The sequence below is a fragment of the Triplophysa dalaica genome, chromosome 22, assembly GCF_015846415.1.
Source record: "Triplophysa dalaica isolate WHDGS20190420 chromosome 22, ASM1584641v1, whole genome shotgun sequence".
Classification (NCBI taxonomy): Eukaryota; Metazoa; Chordata; class Actinopteri; order Cypriniformes; family Nemacheilidae; genus Triplophysa; species Triplophysa dalaica.
The window spans coordinates 14,629,152-14,654,889 of record NC_079563.1 but is presented as its reverse complement, the minus strand read 5'-3'; the positions used below and the strand labels follow the sequence as shown (position 1 = coordinate 14,654,889).

The following is a 25,738-nucleotide window of genomic DNA, read 5'->3' as shown; positions in this document are numbered from 1 at the left end:
GGGGGAGCTCAAGTGTGAGAGGTCCGTGGTGAGACGCCGGCTAGGGGAAGCAACGAGGCCGTGACGGCGAACGCGTCGTTTAGACGTGTTGTGACATGCCAGTCCATGAGAGCTGGAGGGTGCCGGTCTGGTATAGCCAATGCAATCTACATAATACATGAAGTTTATTCAACTTACGCTCAAAACAGCACACAAGGTCGACATGTAACTGCACTCCATTCTGTTTCTATGCTGCGATGTACTCCTGAGTAAAACAAGATGAACAACTATGAAATGTAAGACGGGCCTTGATTTTATTCATAAAGTGTTCTTGGATTGTGAAAAGTGTGGTCACAAAGTGGTTTTTGTGAGAGTTTCAAGAAAGACAGATTGGAAATGTCGATCAAAAGTCTGATGAAAGTTACAAAGTCTGCCAATGAATTGTTTACAAAAAGTCCTGTGCAAAAAGGAAAAAAGATTAATTGGATTTCATGTTGACCTCCGATACACTTTCAAAAAAAGGTATTCAGTGCCAAACAACTTGAAAAGCTTGCATTTATGAAGATCTAAAGTTCCTCTCTGGTCTTTTTGAGTAAGTGCAGTCTCCTCTGTTCAAGCTTATCTGTGTCAGTCAGCCAGCACTTGTAGAAGCCCACAGGGTTGATGTTCCATTGTTTGTGGAAAGAGATTGGATTCTGTCGAGCTCTTACACGTAATCATCTGGACGTGCCAGTTGTCAGAGAGGAGAGCAGATGATTCACAAAGCTCACTACGCATTGAGGGCCTCATTGATGACTTGCGTGAGATCGTCCTGTGAATGATTGTGAGTATGATTCCCCAAATGTTTCTGTCAACGATTTAATAAACATCAGAACAAATATTTTGTTAAACTCAAATTCACCTGTCAATGAGCACATGAACATCCAACTACAGAATTTATTTGAAGAAAAAGAACTTTTGCACATCACAGTCTTCTTAAGGCTAGGAGAATAACCAAAGGGTTTAGAAAGTGTCCAGCACAACTATTTAAATATCTTTGCATAGTAACCGGCACACAATACATAAACACTATTCTTCCCACCATTGTAACCTGCTCACTTCTAGGCATTTATGGCACTGTAATTGAATCTCATTCTCATTCATGTCCACAACAACAGCAGAAAAAATACATTGAAAAACAGGCCTGTAACCTTCTAAAATATGCGAAGATTTTTCATCTGTCTCTATACTGATTTATGTTTTTCGTGCCAAAAGCTCGACAGGTTATAAAATGACCTTAAAGGAAAATAAATAAATCATAAAAAATAGCATTACACGATCCTATGAAGTGCCAAGAAACATTTCTAAAATGTGTAATTGTAACATGACCTTTCATCACACTTTCATCACACTTTCATCAGCACCGAATGCCGCAAAAAATGCTTTTCATTTTGCATACATACAGCTGCAAAAAAAAATAAACCATTTCAAAATTATTTTAGGTTTTTCTGAATTTACTATTATCTGAAGAGGGACAGAGTTCTGGAGATGGCTAGGGTAATGCTGGAGAGCGTTTGGTCAATGTTCACCTGGTGTTGGCCGAAGGGTTCTAAGTCCAATTACAGCCGGTCCACTAGGGGGATTTCGGGAGCAGAGAAGCCAGTGAGCACTTGAACGAAGGGCTGTGAAGCGTGGGGGCTGAGAAATCCATGAGATCGGGGGAGCAGTGAAGTTCAGGCTTGGGAGAGCACTGGGTTGTGGTGGAATCTGGCTTGGATTCGAGGTGAGACAGAATAACTCGTCATCCAGTCCAATCCTAAAACACCTTCTGAGCATGCTGTCAGTCAAATTCACCGGATGAACAGAGCACTGGGATTTCACCACATTTATTTTACTTATCCTTTATTTTGACGGAGATGTAGGAGTAGATGGTCCTCTGGAGAGGTCTTGTTATAATCCATTTAGGATGGTCGTGTCTCCTGTAACGTGCTGCCAAAGACCACACTCAAGAGATACCCACAAATGATATATTTAATAATAATTCCAGGATCAACATGGAGAACAAAAGAAAAGATGCACACAGCTCTAACAAATGTTACGATTAAGACACGACAATGAACAAAAGAACAGGCTGAAGCTGTGTCCCAAATGACATACTATACACAATGCACTCAAACAATGTACTACACTTCAAACAAAGTATTTTTTTTCTTGTTTTCCAGTAAAAATGTCTGCAAATTCATGAATCAAGATGCATTATAATGATTAGCAAAATGACCTAAGAAAATAAGTCTTGTTTTTAGTAAAAAATAATCTTGAATTAACGTTTACGTTTTTCTTGGTCACTTAATTCAAGATTATTTTTCTTACCCCATTGGCAGAATTTACGCTTGTTTTGAGCACACATTCACTGAAATTTCATATTTTTTTATAAAAACACGAGTTTTTGCTCGTAAAGAAAATGCTTCTTGATTCAAGAATGTTTAGACATTTTTACAGGAAACAAGAAAAAATTAAGTAGACCAAGTAAGAAAGTCATTTTTTGCAGTGCATGCACTCAACCATGTAGTGTATGAATTTTAAAAGTGTAGTATTGTCCCAAATGGAATTCTAAACGGTTTTATACTAACGTCAATTTTACAGCACAATGCTTGTGAGTAAAAATCTACATTAACATATCATATATTTTACCCAGCATCACTTTAGTCATCATTAGATTGAGGCGTTATCACTCTGCAGGAGTTTTGCTCGAGCAGTGTCTGATAGACCTGCCTCCATTTCGCTACATAAGCGAAACTGCGAACGTTGAGTCAACAACTTGTTAACAGTTCCACAAATCATATTTTCGGTCGAAAAAGTGCATCATCCAGGTACTTGTAGTGCACTTCTTTTTTTGAGAATTTTCAATGTGAACGCATTACTCAGACTTCTTATACTACAAAATGGCAAAGAATAATGCATAAATGTGCGATTGGGATGCACCTTGTGTATATAAATAGTCCTGATAATGAGGCGGATGACTGGCAGGTGCGAGTGATTGCTGACGAGGGACTGGTGATGGAATGTGGAGGATGATGGGAAGTGAAGTTCATGGGGAAACACAGGGCGAAACCGTGACGATAAAATTGATTTTCATCAGAGTTTTCATGTGTCTTGCCATGCTGTCAGTTTTTCACATTACTGTTGGATGACTATGTCACTCCTGAGGTTTGATTTTGTTGAAATTCAACCGAAAATGGACTGGAATGACAACAATACATCTAGAAATGCTGATTAAATTAAAATTTGTAATGGTCCATAAATTCTTCCGCAGCCACATTTTCTTTGTTATATTCTGTTGCCCGGAAGTTTGAAACTTTTCTTTTGCATCACACGCATGTTTTAAACAACCTAATGGTTAGGGTTGCCAGATCTTCACACCAAAACTAACCAAATGCCAATCAAAACTATCCCAAATACCATAATGCAAAATATGCCACTTTTCCTATCATTGTATATTCGTAATTATAAGCACCGTCTCTTTTCCAGAAATTGACAGCTAACATTTAATATGTGGAAAGAAAACCAACCTCAGCATCCAGTCTTACAACGAAAAGCTCAAAAATGCCATTGACTTTTTTTAAGTGTGCAGTTTAAATTAGCCCAATCTGACAACACAATAGCCCAACAGTAGCCCAAATCTGACAACAGCCCTGAATGGTTGTGACTCACCCTTCACCTCCAGTGATTTACCCATCCTGCTCAGACGATAGCCATAAGTTTCTCCAACACTCACAGCTTCACTAGAGTCAAAACTCAGCAGCCTCTGCAGTTGGGGGAGATTTTAACACAATGATCATACATAACATGACAATCAGACAAAGTGTCATTTCTCTATCAGTAACAATTGTAAACGTGCACAAAGGCACAGATAAGAGCTGAATGTTAGATTTTTTTAACAGGATATTAAAATCATGATAAATCTGCCTCACTGCCCTGCAGAGATAAAACAGCTCTCTTTTCAGTCGAGCATATTCCCCGTGCCTAATGTATGAGTATTCCTAAAGAGGTCATACCTGGAGATTCACAAGCCTCTAAATGGCATAAAATGAGGTTGTATTAAAGGGCTGCGTTATATGTGGGTGTAATCTGTAAACGCATTTTACAGATATTTCAAATTAGTTGGAAACCCGGTCTAAATTTTACCTCAATATCGGGACTGTGACCTTCTGTGCTTTGTCACACAATGAGAGTACTTTTGTGTGGGCGAACTTGATATTCAGGTTACTGTCAGACTCATGGCTTATTCTGCGGATGGCGAAATTCGAGATAAAATAAGAGGCAACATGTTTATTGGGAAATACACCCATTTTTACAGATGCATCTAAACGATTCTATACCGTAAACTCAGCTAGTATGATTTAAGTAATGTTTGTGTGTTATATGTGCAAGTTTTTGCACACAGTTTTTTTTCAATGTTAATTGAATAAAGTAACTGCCTTGAAAAAAAACTCAAATTGACATACAAGAATTGTGTCCAAAAATATTAAGTAAAACCTATAGTTGTTTTTAACAATACACTGAAGACATTTACATTAATTCATTTGGCAGACGCATTTATCCAAAGGGACTTACAAGTAGAAGAGCATAGAAACATTTTGTCAAAAGATCGTCCAAAATATGACACACATCACCTTTAAAGTCTACTCAGACGATTACGTTTAACCTGATCAGCGTGTCATCATCCACTATAAGAAACCACAGCGCCTTTGTTACGACTCCACCAGAAAACTTCTTCAAAATGGCAAATGTTTTGGCACAGTGTCCTGTAAATAAGACCAGTGTGGTTTGTAACTTATCTATAGCCTTTAAGGAGTGTGTCAGAGGACTAGAAAATATTTGTATGTCCTTTCATGTCTTCTTGTTTTGTATCTAAAATGACTCAATTTTGAGTGATCAAAAAGGGTTTGTTTTTTCAAACCCTTTGCCTCCAACCAACTGGCTCCATTCTGGTGTGTAACCAATTGTCTCAGTCAAATATATTCCTGATGGATTAAATTGAGTCTCGTCCTGCATTTTATTTGGAATGAATATCTTGTTTTATTTATAATGCAATTGTCTGGGGGAATGCAACAATGTGTTAAATAGTTCGCAACAGATTTCACTGAAAGATTACATATAAAAAAGTTCCAATAACTATTTTCAGTTCATAAAAATACATATAATAGAGAAAAAACACGGCATATTATAACATGCAAGTTATCCACATAAGATCACAGTCAAGGCCAAAGGGACAAAACGAACCAATGAATGTTTAAAGGAACAGTTCATTTAAGAATTTACATTATGTCTTTATTTACTCACCCTAAAGTTGTTTCAAATATGTATAAATGTATTTGTTCTGATGAACACCGCGAAAGATTTGGAAGAATGCTTGTAAACAAACAGTTTGTGGTCACCATTGACTATCCCATACATTTCCTTGTTCTGTTGAACACAAAAGAAGATATTTAGAAGAATGTAGGAAAGCAAACAGTTCTGTGGCTCTTTTGTATTATGTAGTAGAGTAGGCGGGGCGAGACCGTGGTTCGAGTCCGGTGAGTAATTGTGAATTAGCGCCAGCTGTGCGCACACCGGGCTCGAATCACGTAGGAGATGGGAGCATAAAACAAGTTCGGGCCCGGTCCTCTCTCTTCGACGGTCCGGTCGCTCGTTCCTTTTATGCTCCCATCTCCTACGTGATTCGAGCCCGGTGTGCGCACAGCTGGCGCTAATTCACAATTACTCACCGGACTCGAACCACGGTCTCGCCCCGCCTACTCTACTACATATACTATTGTCGTTTGTTTGTACTATGGTAGTCTACGGTGGCCCAGAACGGTTTGGTTACAATCATTCTTCCAAATATCTTTGTGTTTATCAGAACCAAGAAATTTAACAGATTTGGAAGAACTCGGGGGTGAATAAATGAGGACTATTCCTTTAACAAACAATATTCTCAACAAAAAAAACCTTCACACACACACTCAAAATAAACAAGCAATATAGTATTAAAAAGCCATTTCAATGACTGCAGGCTGTTAGCGGCATTACACCGACTACAAACAAATCCTTCAAACCCAAAGAAATCTAACATTGTGGTTTATTCTAAATTCCTTTTAATTATTTTTTTGCTGGCTTTCTATCTTAGTAGGCAATAAATGACTGCACGGGAAAAGAGAGGGGTTTAGGACATGAGGCGAGCCAGATTTGAATTAAGGTTGCCCAACCACAAGCACCGTGATTCTTTCGATGATGTTTCTTCAGTTTCCTGTACCTAATCCATTCCATCATTTCTGACTCCTTCAGCAATACAGACAAGTATGCAGAAGGATTTTAGCAGCGGCTTAAACAATGTTTGACATTAAACACTGTATTTTTGGAGCCCTGAGAACCTTCTGGATAAAACTGCAAAGGAAGTCAATTTGACATCAAGTCAAACATAAAATCAATGCAGGAACATCCATTAAAGTTTGGTATTGTTTGCTGGAAACGTCCATGTTGCTTAACCAATTTGGTGTCGTTACACAGCCACACTCCAGCATCCCTGTGGTCCATTAGAGGGTCAAAAGAAACCTCGTGGATTATGACTCTGATCTCCTCATCATCAAAGATATATATGAAGAGAGGCCACATCTGCAAATCACCTCGACGTACAATTTTCACCCAAGAACCCAGGAGAGAGATGATGCCGAAGATTTCCTCTGCTCGGGTCTTCGAGGTTAATAGCAGCTACCCCTGCTAAGGAAAGTGAAAAAGTATATATCAGAGTAACGGGAGGAGTATAAAAGCATTGCGGCACCTGTGAAAAAGAAGCTCTCATGTGGAAGCTGAATGATAAGGTCAGCAAGACATGGAGAATGACAGGAGGAGGACAAAACATACTGGGAGCTCCAGAGCAGCCGATAGCTGGATTTGTGGGATAATTGTTTGATACACACACACAGACACAGACAGACACTCAAGAGAATATTTGGCTCCTGATGGCCTGCAGTGCATAACAATGCACTGTCTTTAAGGTAGAATTAAGCAAGGTCAAGGGTACAGGATAAGAAAGCTGTCTATAAGTCTGTTCGTGAAATGGCAAATCAAACGAAAGAAATAAGGGTACAATTTCTAGTGTTTGCAGCTAAAATATATAGTATTGTACAAAGTAAATTATTGTAAATAATTATTGTAAATAATTACAGGTGGTAGAAGGGGTGGAGCTAAAATAGTTTTGGCTTTAAAGTCTCAAAAGATAAAGAAACTCTCACAATTTACTCTAATGCCATCCCAGATGTAGAGGAGCAGTCTAAATATAAGATGTATGGTGCAAAATGGACTAAACTTTTTGGCATTTATTGGATACGTTTTTTGGCAAAAATGCTGAACTATCAGGGAATATCGTTTTTTTCAAATATATAAGAAATACAGAAAAGGTCAAAGGAAATATAACACACATCAGCAACCTTTCTATCGGTTATTAATAGGGATGTAACAATAGAAAACTCTCACTGTACGATAATACCTTGGTATAAAGTCCATGGTACGCTATTTATTGCAATATTTAAAATGCCAAATTATGACTTGGAAACATTCCATAAAAATCCTTTTTTAATTATCCTCTAGTCTTAACTGTTGCTTAGAGATATGAGTTATAGTATGAATTGGGTCAAATGACCTTAAAATCCCTTTTAAAGAATTAAAGTAATTGCACCTATAATTACAAATAAATGGTCTTTGCCAAAGGTAACATCTATTATTTTTCTAACATTCTCTATGTTAGGCCCGGAAGACCTATCGTTTCATACAGTCATGTTAATATTGAGACAATTTTGCTATCGCGATAACACGATATATATAATTTTTTTACATCCCTAGTTATTAATATTGAATAGTTTAAAAATAGTTAATTTGCAAAAAATATTATTGTTGCATTCCAACTAATATCAAACTGCAGTTGGGGTGTTTTGATGAAGTTATAATAACTAAAAATATACAGCTAACTAACACAATAAAAACATGATTTCTGAAAATTTATAAAAACTGAGTTATCTGTTTTACAAATAAACATTTTATTTTGTAGTCAGTTTTCTTGCCAAGACTCCTTATATTCTTCTCAAAGCTGTAGTTTACACACCAAACACCACACGTGCAGATAAAAAATGTTCTCAATCTATTTAAAAAACTTTTTTTTCTATATCGAAGTTCTCTTTACATTATATTATTCAAATATGGCAGTCATAACTTTAAATCTCTTTGGCTCCTGCATGTCTTGTGACTAAAGTAACACATGTGTTTTTCGTCAGGAGTCATGTAGTAACCAATGGGATTTAAAACTCATCGTCCAAATTTAGTGAATTACTCTTATGATGGATGTTTGTGCTTTCTTGAGCTTCACCGTTATAAGTACCATAAAAAGATAACACGACTGCACTTTAATAAAAAACTGTTGCATTTACCCTGAAGAAAGAAAGTCGTACATCTGGGATGGCATGAGGGTGATTATGAGATTTTTATTCCTATAAGGCAGAAGAGAAGGGAGAGAAAGTGTTTCAACCGAAGCTCACGTTGTTTCACTTTCATTAAAGATTACATGGAAGAGAAGCAAACAAACAGCTCTGATTCATTCAAAATATAGCCCGGAACGTGCACTACATGCAGGGTAAGAAGGTTCGAAAAATAATAATAATATGAGAGCATAAACAAGATTTATAACTTTTCTGCGAGCACAAGCGTCACCTGTTTTATGAAGGGTTTGAAGGGCAGCACCTCTTTCTGGTTCACAGACAAAGAAACAGAAGGAAGGAAAGAAAGGGGGTGCAGATGTCCAATTTAGGGGACAGGTGTGGAGAGTCCTCAGAGGCAATTCTAAGATCTTTCATCATTACCAAGGTTCCTGGTGGACACTGGATATATGAGTTTTGATGGAGGGAACGGATTATCAGAGCTGAGGTCAGTGCTAGGCAGGGTCCAAAATGAACTTTTTGCTACGCCTGCCAATGGTGAGTCTTGGAGAACTCTCCAGTTGTAAATATTTTTTTGGGCCACGAAATTTTATTTTGGATTATTTGAATGAATTATAAACTGTCCACCTGTGACATGCAATCAATTATCACAGTTTAGTTTGGAAAAGACATTAATAAAAAAAACTTGCTGCGTGTACACTTCATAGACATCCATTATAGTTGCATTATTTCATAAGCATTAACACATGCTATTTTTGCTTTTACAAACCGAGGTATGAATTGAAATTGCTCTGTCAACGACATGCCAGACATGCTGATGACAGATCATGACTTTGACTCTAAATATTTCTTTAACTAAAACCAAAGGCTCTGTTCAGACAGGCAGCAAAATCAGATTGTATCTTTGGCAAACTGACTCAAATCTAGTTCAAGTTTTGCAGTCTGAACAGCAAGAAGCATGACGTCCACAAACCACATCCATATGTGGAAATACATAAATCGTATCCAAAAGTATGAAATCAGCTATTATCGTATTTTTTGGATGTTTCTGAAGAGTCAAATCAGAATTCTAAACTGTTCTGGGCACATTGTGTTTGTATTATCGTACTGTATATACACAGGTTCACAAAAATGCTTAAATACTAAAAATAGTTTCTTCTGTCACTCACCGATCAACCTTGGCGTGATGTGATACTGACATTTGCTCTCAGCTGTTGCATGAGTCTACCAGCATCATCCTGCCACTTCCAGTACATGATTACTTTACCAACCGATGGAAACACCAGAAACTGACAACACTGCACAAACAAATCCAAATTCATCTTTGCAATCTCACAGTGTGTAACAATCATGAAATCAGATTTAAAATTAAAATGCGTTTGTGTGCAAAGTGAAAAAAGCTTTGCAATCAGGATTCCGCAAAGAACCTCCAAAGTAAACAAGTATAAATGCATTTGCGAAGATAAAGACACCATAACTCAATAAGTCATCGATATGAGAAGTTTACTTTTAAGTTTTATTACTTTGAGGCAAGCTTGTCAATCACAAGTCCATTAACAAATCTGCGTAAGCAGCAGAGAAAAACAAAGACAAACAAGCATTGCTGTTTAATATGAGCAGTAAACAGATGTCAATCGACTTAAGGTAACAAATGGCCCATCCATTCAGCTAACTGCAGTCAGGCTATGAATAAAACCCTTTCTACTGCTCTGCAAAGTTTGACATCAAGCTGTTTTCCAGTTAGACACCGCATCACGTTAAGCACAACACAGTGAATCAGAGATTCTATTTAAATGTGAAAGCCCGTCATACTTTTTGATGCTTTTGTAGCGGCAATAGGAAGCTTTCGCCCGGTCTTAACTGAAAATAACTCGCCTTAAAACAACTTAAAAGTATTTCAGCGTCATTGTTTTGTCTCAAGATGCACACCAGTAATGTTTCTACTAGGGCATTTTTATAAAAGTAGTTTAAATATCCTAATTTCACTAAGGGTTAGTCTGTGCTTAAGATAAACCCCATCTGTGAAACCAGGCCCTTTATATTCTTAAAGACTGCGAGGATGATACAACAAAGAAAGGGAATATTTGTGTGTTTTTTATCCCAACTGCGGTATTTCTCACACTTTCATGAGCTTAGAGACTGTAATTCACTTTAGACAAGCCGACGGTTGTCAGGAGAGGTAATTGATTTGAAACTTAATTTTAAACAGCGCCTGCCCGTTGCTCTGAGGGTCCGATGGATAAAAGGCAAAAATGATCTGAAAACTCAACCCGCTCCCAGTGCGAATGGATAAAGACACGAACCTCTCTTCGTGTTGAGGACTCCCAGGTGAATTGTGGGTATATATTGATCTGTCATTTCACTGTAGAGCTCAAACCAAGTAGCGTCTTTTCCCCCACGTCTGCTTCACTACAGCAACTGTGAAAAAAGAGGAAATAAAGCAGATTAAGAGATCATGTTTTGGCTTACTTGGGATAATAATGCACGTAATGCTTTAACTTAAACTTAAGGCAAACTTTTGTCAGATGTTTTATCTGCACTGATATGATCTTTTTAATGGCACAAAAAAATGTTGAAGCGATTATTCACGTACCGGGGCTGTTTATAAATCAAACTCAAAACATAATCATGCAAATCGGTGCAATTATAGCTGACCAGCTTCAAAATGGCTCCCGGAATATAAAACAGCATTACCTGTCGTGTTACATGGTGGTGAGACACCAGAGATGAGGGGTGGAGGCTCATGACTATCTGTGAAAGAGAGGAGGATGTTTCTGCAAAGTTTAAGGATAAATCTTGTGTGGTCACAATCAATACAAACCATTCAAATCAAATTCACTGCCGCTTTCTGACATAAAGCTGTGTGTAGGCAGAGTCTCAAATTGACTAAAAACTGTAATTATTCTCTTCTATCATCGTTTAACCGTAATCCCCCACGACAGACACTTTTGTGCTCTGATGAATTGTACGGGGCTTCATTTTTTAATCAAGACCGATTGATCCATTCCTTTCAAAACACCTAGTTCCTCATAATCTGTGGAGGAATCAAAGTACAATAAACAGGGAAACATTTTAACTAGCCTAGATTTTGTCCTGTGTATTCTACAGCTGGGTAAAAATGAGACTTCAGTTAGTAGATGAGGTGTGTCATTTCTGCCCTACCTCCCAAACACTCAGATGAACTTTTCTGCACAGGCCCTTGGAAAGAAGATCTACCAGATCTTTTTTATTTATTTATCTGACTTTAAAGACGATTTCAAAGAAACACAAGCGTTTCTGCACATGCACCCTTTTGAGTACACATCTGCAAAAAATAGAGCCCCAGCATGAAGGTTATTTCTGAAAACAATCAAAAGAAAAAAAAAGTAAATTACATTAGCTAGCAAGTATGTCTAGCCAGTATTATTTTCCATTACCACTAGAATAACCGTTAGGCTAAACTTAAATGCAACCAAGTTATAGGACCCAATCTACAAATTAACATAGGCCTACAATTAAATTCAACAAATTGTTTATTTAATACAAAACATTAAACAATAAAATACTGATATAAATTGGTATTATTATAAATAGATTAAAATATAAATAGTTATATTAATAGCAACCAAACTGATGCGCAAACACAGACCGGATCTTAACTTCGGGCCAGGTGTGCATCCGATGAAACCGTTTATACATTACTGGTCATTGTTAGTAAATGTTATGTGAAAATTAACTAAAATGAAAACTGTTATTTCATAAATAAACATTAGCAAATGAAACAAATAAACAAAAAAATGTTACAGTAGGCTATTGCTCACTTCAAGTTAACTATTGTATTTGGTCATGTTCAAATATACAAACCTATTATCACCATTAGAACTTGTACAATACATGATTCGATACAATATATAATAGGAAAGTAGTATTTGGGAAAAAATCAAAATATGGAACTGAAAAACCAATAACAGATGTATATTCACTTTACAATAATATTGTGCTGTATATATAACTTATATAATTGACAACTAAAATTAATTTTTGTATGTAAAATAACATTCAATTATATTTAAAAAAAAATGTGACTGAGAACAAAATGTGAAATGAACCTAAATTTAACCAATATATATATATAAAAAGAAAACATAACTAAGAGACAACTTCTTCGAGCAGTAAAACATAATAAATAAAATAATAAAAAAAAACATGTAGGCAGCTAAACTAATAGGATTAAATTTACATCAAATTGTAAAAAAAAATTGCATGGCACTATATCATGCCACAATTTATTGTTATACCCCTAGCGGAAGACACTTAAGAGCTTTTCCCATATGAAATAGTTAACCCCGGGTTATTTTAAACCCGGGGTTAACTGTTTCACGTATCACACTGCTTATAATTTACCAGGAATTAAAGGAACATTCCAATTTTTAGAAAACACGCTAATTTTCCAGCTCCCCAAGAGTTAATAAATTGTGTTTTACCGTTTTGGAATGTATTCTGCCGATATCCGGAACTGGCGATAGCACTTTTAGCATAGTTAAGCATATATCATTGGATCAATTAGCAATTAGACCAGTAGCATCGCGTACAAAAATGACCAAAGAGTTTCGATATTTAAAAAAAAATTGATATATTATCGCGCAGCGCATGTGGAAATAATCTAACTTCAGTCAACATATACAATTTACGCAGTTTGGGACTAATTTCAGGCGCTGCGTGATAATACTGCGCCTGCTGCGGCCATGTTACGTCAGCAAACTTCCTTGATTATTACGCAACTTTTCATTTCCCGACCGTTTTAGTACACGATGTAAATACAGAATAGTCAAGATTTAAATAGGAAAAATATCGAAACTCTTAGATCATTTTTGAACGCGATGCTGTTCTTATTGGATTCAACGATCTGTGCTAAGCTATGCTAAAGTGCTATTGCCAGACCCGGAGATCGGCAGAATACATTCCAAAACTGTAAAACTCAATTTATTAACTCTTGGGGAGTTGGAAAATTAGCATATTTCCTTTAAGTGTTCCTTTAAGAGAGAGTTTAAGAGAGTCATAACGTAAAGTTTTACACTGTACGTCACTAAACCCTGGGTTAATATTCTTATTTGCATATTTGCGGTGTCAACAGTCATGATTGGATAAATACTGCAGCGCGTGGTCACTTTAAATAACCAAACACCATGTTGTTTCGCATCCGGGGGGATGACGCCTCGCAAATCCTTTTTCGCTGTTTTAAGCCTGACTCAAAGAAATAAAAAACTCAAAGGATTGTTTACACAGTGCACAGAGTGTCTGTGCAAAGCTTGTGAAATTAAGTAAGCTGTTTTGTTTTTGATTGGGTAACCTTTGCTAAGCATCTGGTCGTGTCATTCTAACCCAGCTTCGTTTCAGACTGCACACATATGGCACCGCAACGCTGGGTTAACTTCAGACAGGGGGTTGTAACCCCGTGTTAAATGCGGGGATAACCCCGCTTCAAAATTACAAGTGTGAAACAATTGTTTAGAATGAAGATAACCTGAGGTTAAGCACAGTGTGATAAACCCTATTGTTATCCAAACCCAGAATGGATTCCTACAGTAAGATTATACTCACCTCTGTCTGCATGAAAATATTCATTCGAAAAAAAAACATAACAGAAGAAGTTCCGTGTCTGCCACCATCAAAGTTTGGACGCTACAGCATTTGGGTAAGAACCAAAGTTCCTACTCTTAGGTTAAGCAAGACTTCCAAGACACTAGAATGTCTTTTTGTCATCTCCGCGGGGACATTTTGTGAATAAAGTCATTTTAAGAAATTCTAACTCATAGGTTTTTGATTATCTTTCAAAGACAGAAAGAACGTCAAATATCATAAGGCCACATTTTGGAATCCTTAGGAAGTCAGTCTATCATGGCATAAAATAATTAAAGCAACCCAGCGCGGACTGACTAAACTAAATTATTCCAGCTTGACCTTCTCTTGGCATCTCTTCTGAACAGTTTGTCATGGTTTCATTATCGCACATGGGTGCGAGCTTGTAAAAATCTCTCGCAAATCGAGCGTGTTAGTGTTTATGATCCATACGCAGGTGGGGATGTAGGTGTTGACGGTTGTAGCAAAGTATTTTGTGGAGGCCGAGCCATGTAGCTCTGGGCAAAACTTATTCACTGCAGTCAATACAGGTCCCCTCCTCCCAAATGTAAAGGGCAATGTAAAACATCAATAAGACCAGCTGAACTTGAGTTCTCTTACTCTATCAAGGAATCAATGTCCATTGAAAGAATGAAGCACTGAGAGATAAAATATAATTAAAACCCATCAATGCACTTCAGAGATCATAGAACATAGAAAAAGTAAGTTCATTGTAACTAATGGTGATAAAAAAAGATTTGCTCTTTGTAGATTTTTTTTCTTCGGTACGTTCTATCAACTTGCATCTTTCAGGAAAACATGTAATGCATCTCCATGCTTTTCTATTTTGATATTTTCTGATTCAAGTTGAAACAAAAAAGACACAGATGAGTTCATTATGGGGTGAACTATCCCTTTAAAGGGACGGTACACACCTAAACAAATTATGTTATCATTTATACATTCTCAATTTGTTCCAAATCTGAATGCATTTCTTTGTTTAGATTAAAAAGATATTTGGAAGAATGCTTGTAACCAAACGGTTCTTGGTACCATTGACTACCATAGTAGGAAAATTACAATGGTAGTCAAAAGTGCCCCAGAACTGTTTTCTTTACATTCTTTGAAATATCTTCTTTTGTGTTCAACAGAAAAATTAATTTATAAATATTTTTTTCCTACTATGGTAGTCAATTGTGGCAAAGAAATGCTTGGTTACAAGCATCCTTCCCAATACGCTATCTTTCTCTGTGTTCATCAGAACAAAGACATTTATATATTATATATTATAAATATAGACAGAATTTTTGGGTGAACTGTTCCATTAAGGAGCCATTTACAGGACATCTTTATTAATTAAAAACATTTTATGCAATATTGCTTGTTCGTTCACACAACAATCTTTGATGACAGAAAAAACAGCTCCGTTATCATATCCATGTAAAACTTGTTGTGTGTGTTGAAATTTTGCACAAATTTTGCACATTTATTTTTCCTAATGACAGTCGTGTAAACGCCTCCTAAGGATCAGGTAATTATTAAAACAATTGCAAATTTGACCTCACAGTAACATTTCAGTACGAGTTTTGTTTATTATCTTGGTTTAAATTAATTCATTATAAAAAGACAAAAATAAAGTAGAAAAGCCATGTAACCTATTGTCTTATTTTCTGAACATCTCTTTTCTACAGAGCAAGACTAGAGAGTTCGAAGAAGCCTGTTATAGACCTGCATCAATGGAGACCACAAAAGTGGCACTGAGAGTTCTTTCTGGAACACACTGTCTCATTTTGATTAGCGAGTGAGACGAGAAGAGGTGAGGGGGAAAGCTTCTTTCAATGTCACACAATTCAAAACTCTTTAAAGCGGAGGTAACATGCTATTTCATGCATCATGACTGCTTTATGTTAAACTTGCTGGCTTCTCAAACTTAACATGGTCAAGTTGTCAAAAAACTAGTTGAGCGTATAACGTAGTATTTCTGTGCTCGATTCATTCCACTAATTCCTGTTTCGTAACAAGGGTTCTTATTCCCATATTAGATAATTCTCCCGGATCAGCACGCCCACGTATCATCAAGCGAGCAAAAGAGAAAGAGAACGCCCACACATCAACCAGCCAGCATGAAAAAGGGCAAGCCTATCAAAGCTGCTTCACTATGTTGACGGAAGTTTAGCTGTTTTTGTTTGCTCACTGAATTTCGGTGATGAATGTTATATAAACGGTGGATATGACACTAGATTTGGAGATTGTTTCAAACCGATAGATGGTGCGGCCCCTACGCTAAAAGTGCCTGATGTGAACCACTCGCGGTATGTCAAACTAAGTCACATGTCCGTGTTTTATTGGCAATAGGCATGTATGTGCATAATGTAAACCTCACACACTTATAGTGAATCAATGTGATGATGTATTGTCTGCACACCTACAGGATTATTTTTCCAAAAATAATCGTAAAGCTGTATCTGTCTTTTAGACATTTGATTAAAATAAATACTCTTCGAAGATACAAAGTATGCAAAACTACTGTATAGGTACTCAAGATTAATATGAGATTGGCAGAAACTGCGTGTCTTACCTCATCTTTAATGATGACCCAGTACCTCCATAAAAGCAAGTATTACACCAGTATTCTTGTATGTTGCAGATAGCAATTCATTTCAACAGGCAATGCCAGACGCTTTTAATTGAGACGTGAAACTCAAGAGAAGGTGTGAAGAGCAGTAATAAGAAATCCAAAGAAAAGAGTATATTATCTGTGTGTGGTTCTTGAAAGGAAGAAAACGACTGATCATTTTTTCAATTCATTCTTTTGTCAATATGCTTTTTAGAACGTCTCATGCGAATGCATCAGAGATCTTTCAGAGCAGTTTCAAACAGCTCAAGGAAACATCAAATGCTACCATTTTAATAATAATGAATATTTAACAAACAAACAAAGTCGACAGGGGCTTCTGACACATGTGGGAGAACTCCATTTACACACATTCAAGCACTTTGTGTACTTTTTCATCTCATGCTGAAGGTCAATAAAGAAATCCGATGTAGGTGGCTCGTAACTCACACGTTCTGCAGTTCTGAGAGAAAACACCAAAAGCATTGAAAGTCTAAAACGGCAACTCTTGGTGGAGTTCTACAAGAAGCACACAGATTAAATCTGACCACTTAGCCAAGGGGCAGCTGAGGGACCAGCTAGACATGAAGTAAGGGTAGCTGAAGCTGGAGGGGTCTTCTGATTTTGGGTTCTTCATCACGGACGGCTCTGCCCAGAAACCATTCCTGTAGAGCAAAGACAGTCTAGTGAGAACAAGAGACTTAATCTGCCAAACTCTGTTTCCAGCTGCTCCTTCATTACAGCAAGTCTGCAGGAGATGGTTTTATATATTGTGTTGACCAATCTACTGTTTCTCCAGGGAAAGTTGGGTAATGGAGTTGTTGTCATCATATGAGCACTTTCAACAAGTTGGTATGATTTATTAGGGTCTTCATGAAGTGTCTGGAACTAATTTTGCTTAAAAACTCTCAATAGCTGTGTAAACAAAACCCCTTTTGCCTCGTCAAAAACAGCTATGCTCACAGCAACCCGTTTGGGTGGATGTCTCTTTAAGTGATAATGAGTTAAAATGCACCCCACCCCCTTTCCTTACGGGGTGTCAAAATAACACACGTGTATGTTGCATGTTGTCCACAAACTCTAGCCATGGCATCACGTACACCACTGTTGCTTGTGAAAATAACAATGACGGCAGTGCCGTGGGTGGAATTGTGTAGATTAAGGGCCGATAATATTATAATAAGATCCTGCTTTGTCACAACAGGAGCGAAATCTGAACGGCTCGATTTCTCATAGGCTTGCACGGAAAGGCTCATCAAAACAAACTTACTGGGATCTTGTTTTTCACGTTTTCTGGTTTGCTAGATTCACCTGGGAATCGATTATAGCACTTTAACACAGAAAAGTTTGGATTTCAAACTTCACTTAGGTCCTACAGCATTTCTGAGATTCATTTCTCATGGCCTAAATATCTTGCGGTATGAACTTAGTCTTAAAAGTAAGGTAAATCAGACGTAGAACAATTAATCTGGTTGCCATTTCTGTGTAAGTTTCAAAAATGTGTAGCTAATTGACAGAGGGTTTGGATGGTGCTTTGGTCCAATGACTCCAAATTAGAAGATTTCACTGTGTAACTTCTTCCAATTTATAAATAGAAATGTCTGAGAAAACGAACACTGAACAACGTTTTCAAACCCGTAAGACTTTTCCTTGGATAAGAAAAGAAGATACTTTGAGAAATGTCTGAGTGGTTTTGTCTCTAGAAATCAATGGGAGCCAATGTTGTTTGGTTACAAAAGTTCTTTAAAATATCTTCGTTTGTCTCCTGCAGACAATGACGTGAGGATGAGTAAATGATGTATGAATTTTCATATTTTTGGGTGAACAATCGATTTAAAAACTACAATATTAATATCTTGGTAGAAATGCGATCAAGATGTGTTGAAGGTCAATTTAAACTCATACAGAAACTAGTGAGAGAAACATCTATAATGCCATCATAATTTGATGAAGATATCTCAGGAGACAGGAGTTTGAAGCAAACATTGTGTTCGGATGTGCCTTGATGCATTCCAAACTTGGAAAGCAGTTTCTAAATGCGGCAATTCTGTCATAATCTACTCAGAATATAAATGTTACAAAGCCAGAATAATTCCTTTAAATCTTAATTTGCTGCATACATACGCAAGAAACTAAGACAAGCTAACATAAGATGTTTTGAGTTGGTATTTCAGCACTTTCTTATTAGTTTGGTAGAAAAGAAAGAGTCTCCTCAGGGAAAAACAAAGGTGGCATTTCACACAATCAAGAAACAAGTGATGTGATAAAGGATCTTCCTCAGAAGATAAGATGAAAGTAAAGTGACGTTGCCCAAGTTAAATGTTGCATTTCATAGACATGCACATTCGGCTGAGATGGTGATCTGAGTCTAACTTGCTTAATATGAATGCTGTACATCTCCAGGCACACACTTCAGCAGAAAATTCACACATTCAATTTCATGATTAATGTTCAGCACCTCAACCAATGAAAGCACAGTTAGCTTTCACTGGTTCAAATCAGAAATATTTATTGCTGTACAAATGTTTCAGTAAATTGAGCGTGACGTCTTGTTTTTGCAACAACACAATACAAACCATTTACATTTAGGCATTTGACAGAGGCTTTTATCCAAAGAGACTTACATTGCTTTATCCTATACATTTTACATAGGTATTTGCAATCCCCTGGGATCGAACCCACAACCTTGTGTTGTTAACGCAATGATCTTACCACTGAGCTACAGGAAAGCTTCCAAACCAGCAGCCCCTCACCTGGCCCGCGTGGAACTAGCTCAGCACCTGCAGAAGATCACGCAAGTTCATGTTGGTCTCCTCTTCCAAAAAACAATCCATAAAGATGTTTGACAGTACAGAGATGCGAGGCTGGAAACGAAGTAGAAACAAGAGTCTGGCTGGAGAACATGGTCCTTTGAATATGCACTCATCATTCTGACATATCAAGTGATGTGGCGGAGTACACTGTGTATTTCGTTTGTATGCGTCGTGAAGTGTTCTCACCGCGGTAATGCCGGAAGAATGGCCCAGTATCTGTCGTAGTCTGACAGCTCATGAAGAAGCAAAACATCTGGAGCACTCTGTGAGATGCCACAAAAATTTTAAATAACAACCAACTCCTTTCTTACAATATTTTTCAGAGCTAAATGCAACCTGACCACAAAGTTAAAAAGCATTACATCGCTTTTTAAAGGCGGAAGTACCTATTCTCATGTTATTAAATAGAATGCTTTTATATACACTGTGTCAGCGATGGCATTCCAGATAGCACAGGTACGTCGGTAACATGTCTGTTAAAGATCTGGAAAACATCTGATGTGTAAAAACATCTGCTAAACGTCTAGAAAAGAGCAGTTTTACATACATTCTAATTCATAAACATCTTACAGACATCTTCTAGACGTCTCAGAGATGTATGGAAGATTAGCAATAAGCTTTCCTGTAGCTTAGTGGTAAGAGCATGGTGCTAACAACGGCAAGGTCGTGGGTTTGATCCCAGGGGATTGCACATACTTAGAAACAAATGTATAGCTATGTAAGTCGCTTTGGATAAAAGCATGTGCCAAATGCATAATTAATAAATTGCTGCTTTCAAGATGTACTGCATGTATCCTATCAGGGATAGAGAATATGACCACAAGTTTTTTGTATTTGTATTCAGCGAATGTGCTTAAAGGACTGAAACAGTAGCTTATTAACATGAATAAATGTGATAGTGCTGAGATAGAGGTTATGGAGAACATGCTGGAAAATTGAGCAGATGGAAGATCAAGAAGACAACATTTGTGAGGGCGTGAACACGGACGCTTTTTACTGGGCCCGCTGTTTGAATGCCCATTTTGTTCTATTAAAAGAGTGTTTTAAACCTGTACTTTTAGAATGTTGCAATTTCAGACAGTTTTGCATAATAAAGGTGATAGTCAGAGCTCGACTCCCATAGATTGACTAACCAGAAACAAAAATAACAGTATAGCTTGAAATTCAAGAGATTTTACTACTTTCCAAAGATATTTTCTATTCATACATAAACGTAAAGGTTAAAGCTGTGTGGCACGATATGAAGTAGCAGACAGAAAATAATAGAGCTGTGCTTATATTCACAAGGACAGTACAATTGCAAGCATAATGCTTTTATAAACAAAAAGTTAAGAGTATCTTTGGCCAGTCTATTCATATGTTGTCTTTCTTTGCAAACGAAAAAGAAGAATGGAGATTTGTGAGTCCCATAGCAGTTTAGCAGTCCTAAACCATTGCACAAGGAAACACCTGAAATCAATATATGATACGCAAATTTAATTTAATCATGGTTTGTCCTTGAAGGCTCCCAGACAGCATCATTTTTGAAGTTTTAGGAGTGGTCGAGCTACAGTACAGATGCCCGACTCAACTGCCAGTTATTCTGTCAAATTCATCGAAGCGCCCCATGCCACAAGATTATGACAGAAACTTGAGAAAATGAAAACAATGAGGTGGAAATAAAAACGTCTTTTTGAATTCATGGACTGGAAAAGTGTTCCCCAGAAGACTGTACTTCTAATGTCAGGTCACGGCCGGTCAGCATGCTAATCGCACCTCAGCTCACTGTGTGTATGGGATGAGGTGTGAGTCCTGCTCATCAACTCCAGGTCGAGTTACCAACTGGAGCATCCTCACCTGTTCATCCAGGCATCATCTCTACTGTGAGAAGTAAACTGACTTTTAATGATTCTAACCTCCCAAAAATAAGTCTCTCAAGTCTCAAAAATCAGCTTCAGGAGTGTTGGAAAGGCAGGCAGTTGAAAAACTGTTGACAAAAAGCATAGCTGGGATGGGCCGACTAGGGCCTTATTACCCAGAATGACTCGAGAAGGCTGATATCTGATCAGGTTGAAGATAATTCTGCTTTTTGTGCAGGTTGAAAGATAAGAAAGACAAGGTTTTTGGAATACACCGCGCACACATTAGGGAGACACTAAGAAGAAATTAAGCAGAAAGGCTGGCAGATTATATGACTAAATAAATATCGAATTATATTTTTAAAATCTCACATTGAGTCCAAAATGTCAAGACAGACGTTAATCAACCTCAGCTGAGAAAATATAAAACATCGTACTTTACTCAAGACTTTGGCTGCAGCATGCGCACATTCGACGTGCACTTTTGGCAAAAGTTTGCACGTCAGCTTCTTGCTGGGTAGCAAACACCTGCCAAAAGTAATTTACGTGTGCTAGTTGTTAAGCGTGGTGAAACACGTTAGCAAAGTGGCCAATTAAAACCTTTGCAAAACAGACAAATGCGAATTTGCAGACCATAAAACATTTCTCACAATTTAATATTACATTTCAACACATTAGTTCATTCACTAGCTAACATAAACTAACATGTATTGTTAATTGTAAGTTGCTTCGGATAAAACCATCTGCCAAATAAACATAATACATTTAAATACTGTAAATGTTCGTTGTTTATTTATGATAGTTCAATGTCTTATGTTAACAGATACGTGTGGTTGTAAATGGCTATTGGTAAATGCTGAATTTAACATTACCAAATTTTAGAAATGCTGAAATATTTTCATTATAACTTCATGTTGTTATGTTAACAGATCCAACCCTTTTGTACACTGTATATGTGTTTAATAATTATTAATATGGAATTATTTTTTTAATACTCACTGTTGTAGTCAAGTCAACAAGAGTTTGAAAAAAGAAGTGCAAAAGAAAAAGTAGTGCAATATTTATTTCCAATGGGATAACATGATTTTTTTTTAAATCAGGAATACATATGAACACTGCCACTCCTGCTGGCAGACATACAACCAATGTCACATAAATCATCAGATACACCCTAACAGACTCCTTCCTCCCATGTATTTAAATAATACAAACTGGCCCTGAAACTTGCATAACTTGTCAGTGAGGCATCATTACCAAAAAATAGACACACATTTAATTTTGTAATCAAGAACCAAAATCAGCGCTCATTATTCTTTTTATACTCTGTATTGATTGTTGCTAATAAAAGCAAGGTAGGTTTATATCAAAACACAACCTTCAAAAAAATATAAAAAGACTTGCAGCATGACGACAGGGCCATCATGTGGACAAACTTAATTCTGCAGAAGAAATATTAATTAATTAAAAACTAAATAGTAAAATAGTTGCCTTTAAAAAAACTATAATTTGTAGTTTTTGTAAACTATGTAATTGAAATACATAAATCATGACTCCCTTATGTAGAGAAAAGATGGATTATGGACTCGGCTAATGGGACAAATGCCCTGTGGCTCCAGACTACCACACACTGTAAAAGAAATTGAGCCAACATAAAAAAATGAGGCAACCTGATGCAGTAAGACTTTTGTGTTGACTCAACATATATTATTTAATTCTTCAAAGTAATGATACTTTGTTTAGCCAACTTAAATTTGTTTGTTTATGTAATGCTGATTGTCTTATTTTTCTAATCGAGAGATTATTGTCACACCAATTGCTGTTGTTCAGGCAATTAATACATTTCTGTTGTGTGGATGAAAAATTTTAAATTAGCAAAATGAAATATTCCAAGTACTCTTTAAGAACTGTTAAATATAAAACTAAACAAATGTATTTGTCTTTTACTACAATCGATAATGTTTTTTTTTCCTCAAACAGACCCAAACTTTGATCAAATAACTGTTAAAACAATTTGTGTTGAGTGTTTGTGTACCGCCTTTGCCATTGTGACAAGCACTTACACCTCAACATTGAACACACTTTAAAAGAAAAACAAATAAGAAACACAGAATTGAACATGCTGCAATGCATTTTGGGAATTTTCAAACTCTTGCAGTATTGCTTGTTCCGAAAACTCTATTTTGTAAGTTGGGCAAACTTTCTGATGCATTTGGGCAAAAAACTTGAGAAACTAAGTCCACTCAAAATAATCTTTGTTAGAAACATGTTTAGGCTAATTCTGTTCTGTATATGCAAAACAATCATTTGACTCCTTTAACTAAAAATGTTATGTTCAAGTTACTTATTTATCTTTGTAGGGAGAACATTTTGCAAGTTGGATTTTTTACTGTGAGCCTCAAGGAGACATCACCCAAACCAAGCCACAGTAGCAGCACTTTAAAGTGATAAAATAATTAAAGTGACTTAAGGCACAATAATTAGAAATGTTATCAATCTTAAGTTACTAAGACAGCAATCATGCTCAATTAATATGCAACCATTTAATTGCCTCTTCATGATTAATTAAAATGTTGTAAAATACAAATACTAACAATGTGCAGTAAATGAACCGAGGTGGAGTATTTATATTCTATAGTATATACTTGATAGTAACAAAATCAACATATAATTACCTGGCAAAGGGCTTGAGCATGATGAAGAAGATCTGTTTTTCTTTGCTGAGCTCTTTTGATGTGATAAGAGTTTCTCTGGCTCTGAATTGCAAAGATCACATCTTGCAGTTCTGCCACACAAACACACAAAAAAAGAGACAGACATATAGCTTAATCTATGTATTAAAAAATATTTTTATTTTGGAATAATACTTTCAGGTGTGTTCAGATAGATGTGTACAGTAGTAGTGGTAAAGATAGATATGCAAATGTATATAGTGTGGACATTATTACAAGTACAGTTTATAGCATCTAATATTAATTGACTACACAGATTTATGTCAAACAAAGAGAAAAAAATGGAACTCGCCAGTAGTTGGCTAAACGTATGAGTAGACATCTTTACTAATCTCTGTAAAAAATGAAAATATATATATTTTGTGATTCAAGTTACTTGTTTTGTAGACAGTGTTTATGCTAATGTGCCACTGTGTCTATGTTTCTCCTGCATCAGGCGAAACATAAAGCTTTTAATAATACAAAAAAAGAAAATAATCAGACCAGCGCTGTTTATGTTGAGAATGTATATCGCCGACTCATCAGATAAGAACAGAGAGCAGCAGAGAATTATGACATTATGTCCAGACATGGCTTTCTGTGGGATTTAATGTGCATGCAATGTCTGCCACTGAAGCATGGGATAAATATGAAATAATACGTCAGAATGCCAAAAAAAGCTGATTAGCGGCCTCTAGCGGTCAGTTAAAGCACGTCGCTATTATATTCTACTTAGTCTGTTGAGACACTGATTATTTTCTTAGACTACAATCTATTCATGAGGGGAATGAAAATAGCATCAGGCCTAATACCATTTATTCTATTCTATATATTAAACAATATTCAGTTTTTCTGTGATTTCTTTTATCAGATAAGTCTTCTTTTGAAACTTTCAAATTTGCTTAAAAGATTTAACTTTATATTTTGATATATTAAGATTACACTGAGGTATTTAGCATTTCTATTTAATTTAGGCATTATATGTACAGGCAATGCAATGAGGTGCCCCAAATCTTACCGGAAAACAATTGGGAGCCTATTACTGGAGAAATAAAATAATATTGGTTTGTACAAATAAAAATGGTTTAAATAACAAATTACATTTTAACCAGCTATTTACCATCACAACCATTCCAGAAGTTCTTTAGTGCTTAGGATCTTATGCCAAAAGAATTTTTAATGCTTTCAACTAAAAGTGGAAAAAAGCTGCTGAAAGGTGTTGTACATTTATGCATTTAGCAGACGCTTTTATCCAAAGCGATTTACATTGCTTTATCCTATACATTTTACATAGGTATGTGCAATCCCCTGGGATCGAACCCACAACCTAGCTACAGGAAAGCTTTGTGCTTTCTATTGCTTTCTAAATAGCATTCCACCAATATAACCCACATTACTGATAGAGCCGTTATAATTTATATTAAAACTAATACATTAAGAGAAACATGAAATCCATTCAAATTTCTGTGACGTTTTTATTTTAGGGTGATGTTAGGGCTAGCACGTCAAAGAATTATATTGGGTTCTAAATTGTGCTACATAAAATTACCACTAGAGGCCTCTATAGACCGACTTAACCTTATTCCCTTCACAACCCCCGTCTCATGACCGCATGCATGGTGATGTAAACAAGTTGCCGGCTAGTCGATCTGTGGTGACGCAATAGTGTGTATTATAAAAAAAAACATTCCCCATTGTTGTGAAGGTACAATCTATCATGTCAGGATTGCAATGGCTGGCT

General features: G+C 36.5%; 1 protein-coding gene across 1 annotated transcript; it reads right to left on the bottom strand.

Moving 5' to 3' along the window:
* Positions 1 to 545: 545 nt before the first annotated feature.
* b3glctb (beta 3-glucosyltransferase b) lies at positions 546 to 24,589 on the bottom strand. The gene is given in 15 exon segments (XM_056736059.1): positions 546 to 688; positions 691 to 714; positions 3,670 to 3,779; positions 4,664 to 4,763; positions 10,730 to 10,813; positions 14,417 to 14,583; positions 14,585 to 14,604; positions 17,038 to 17,101; positions 17,187 to 17,261; positions 17,263 to 17,303; positions 19,392 to 19,465; positions 19,468 to 19,502; positions 19,638 to 19,714; positions 23,962 to 24,071; positions 24,502 to 24,589. Coding segments are annotated over 15 exon segments (1,212 nt in total).
* Positions 24,590 to 25,738: the final 1,149 nt, after the last annotated feature.